Raw genomic sequence first — 1,271 nt, forward strand, 5'->3', positions numbered from 1 at the left:
TCCTCCTCATCCTGGATGTTCTCCCAAGAATATGCAAGGTGGCCAATGTCCCAACTCAAATTCAGGAATCCAGAGCTTGATACAGGACCTTGAGAGCTCTAGCTGGCTCAATGGCAGGGGGCCACCTCCTCCTCTGAAATAATGGGTTGTGGAAACAGCAATCCTGGCTTCTGACTGCAGTCTTCCAACACCACCCGGGCCTTCAGGAGAAGTCTGGAGGCGATACAGTCAAATTTGTCCAGGGAGGCAGAGCCATTCTGGGGAAAGCTGAGGAAGGGAGTGAAGAGGTCCTCGGAGGAGACCGAGAAGTGATACATCTTCTATCACTTGTACCTTGAGGCTCATCAGGCAACTGAGCTGACAGGAAAGGGAGGGTTTTGTGAAGGGGTAACTGCCCCCTCAAGCAAGGTAGGCTAAGTAAGGTCCAAAAAGGGCCTGGCCAGAGCCCAGCTCCTCCTCCAGAAAGCCCCTCAGAATCAATTCAGAGTGGTCTTGGGGCATGCTCAACGTTCCTCAGCTGAGCAGTAGCAGAATGGAGTTAGAACCAGGTCTCCTGATTTTCATCCTTGAGGTTTTTTTCTCATCACCCTGCTGCCTCCTAGGTATGGGTCTCATGGGAGTTCTTGGCCTGGCACACCCTAGAAGTCTCCCTTCACAGAGGACTCCTCCATTTCAGGCAGGGCAGGGCTTTTCTGGTTCTGATGGGTGCATTTTTAACTCTCCAATCCCAACTGCCTCTCTGTCTCCATCCATCCCCTTTCTTGGAAAGATCTCGTGTGGTCTTCAGTGGCCACATGATGGGCAGCCTGGGATCGTTGCCCAGTAGCAAACCAAGGGACAATGGGCACATACCTTGGCCTCTGAGCATGCTGACTCTTTTCTCTAGAGAGGTCAGTGTAGGGGGAGAAGGGGGTGGAATCCAGCGACTTCTTGAGCCTAAAGAATTCCTGCCCTCCTCCTCAGTCTGACCCTCGCTCCGCCCGCCTGGGCCACAGCAGTGCCCATGGGCAGGGCAGTGAGAAAAGGACTGAGACCTGGGTTTGCTGGTTTTCTTGGCCAGGCACCAGGAGCATGAGCCCTGCCCACCCTTTTCCCGCCAGCCTACAGTCTCCACTCGCTCCTCTCCCCTTCTCGCCCGCCGGTCTCTCCCGGCTGCTCAGGCGCCACCACTACTGTCCCCAACCCGCCCCGCCAGTCGGGGCAAAGGGCAGCGTGACTCACGGCAGCGCTGCCCCCAGCCCACGACTTGCCCGCGACATATAAAGGCCGCC

At 56.2% G+C, this 1,271-nt stretch overlaps 1 protein-coding gene across 1 annotated transcript in view; it reads left to right on the forward strand.

Annotated features, from left to right (window-relative positions):
* Positions 1–499: 499 nt before the first annotated feature.
* Positions 500–1,271, forward strand: part of GLDN (gliomedin) — a 67,760-nt gene continuing 66,988 nt past the window's right edge. Inside the window, exon 1 of the mRNA XM_029952244.1 lies at positions 500–602. Coding sequence (XP_029808104.1) covers positions 500–602 — 103 coding nt within the window. The remainder of the gene's footprint in view (positions 603–1,271) is intronic.

The sequence above is a fragment of the Suricata suricatta genome, chromosome 9 (genome assembly GCF_006229205.1).
Source record: "Suricata suricatta isolate VVHF042 chromosome 9, meerkat_22Aug2017_6uvM2_HiC, whole genome shotgun sequence".
NCBI lineage: Eukaryota > Metazoa > Chordata > Mammalia > Carnivora > Herpestidae > Suricata > Suricata suricatta.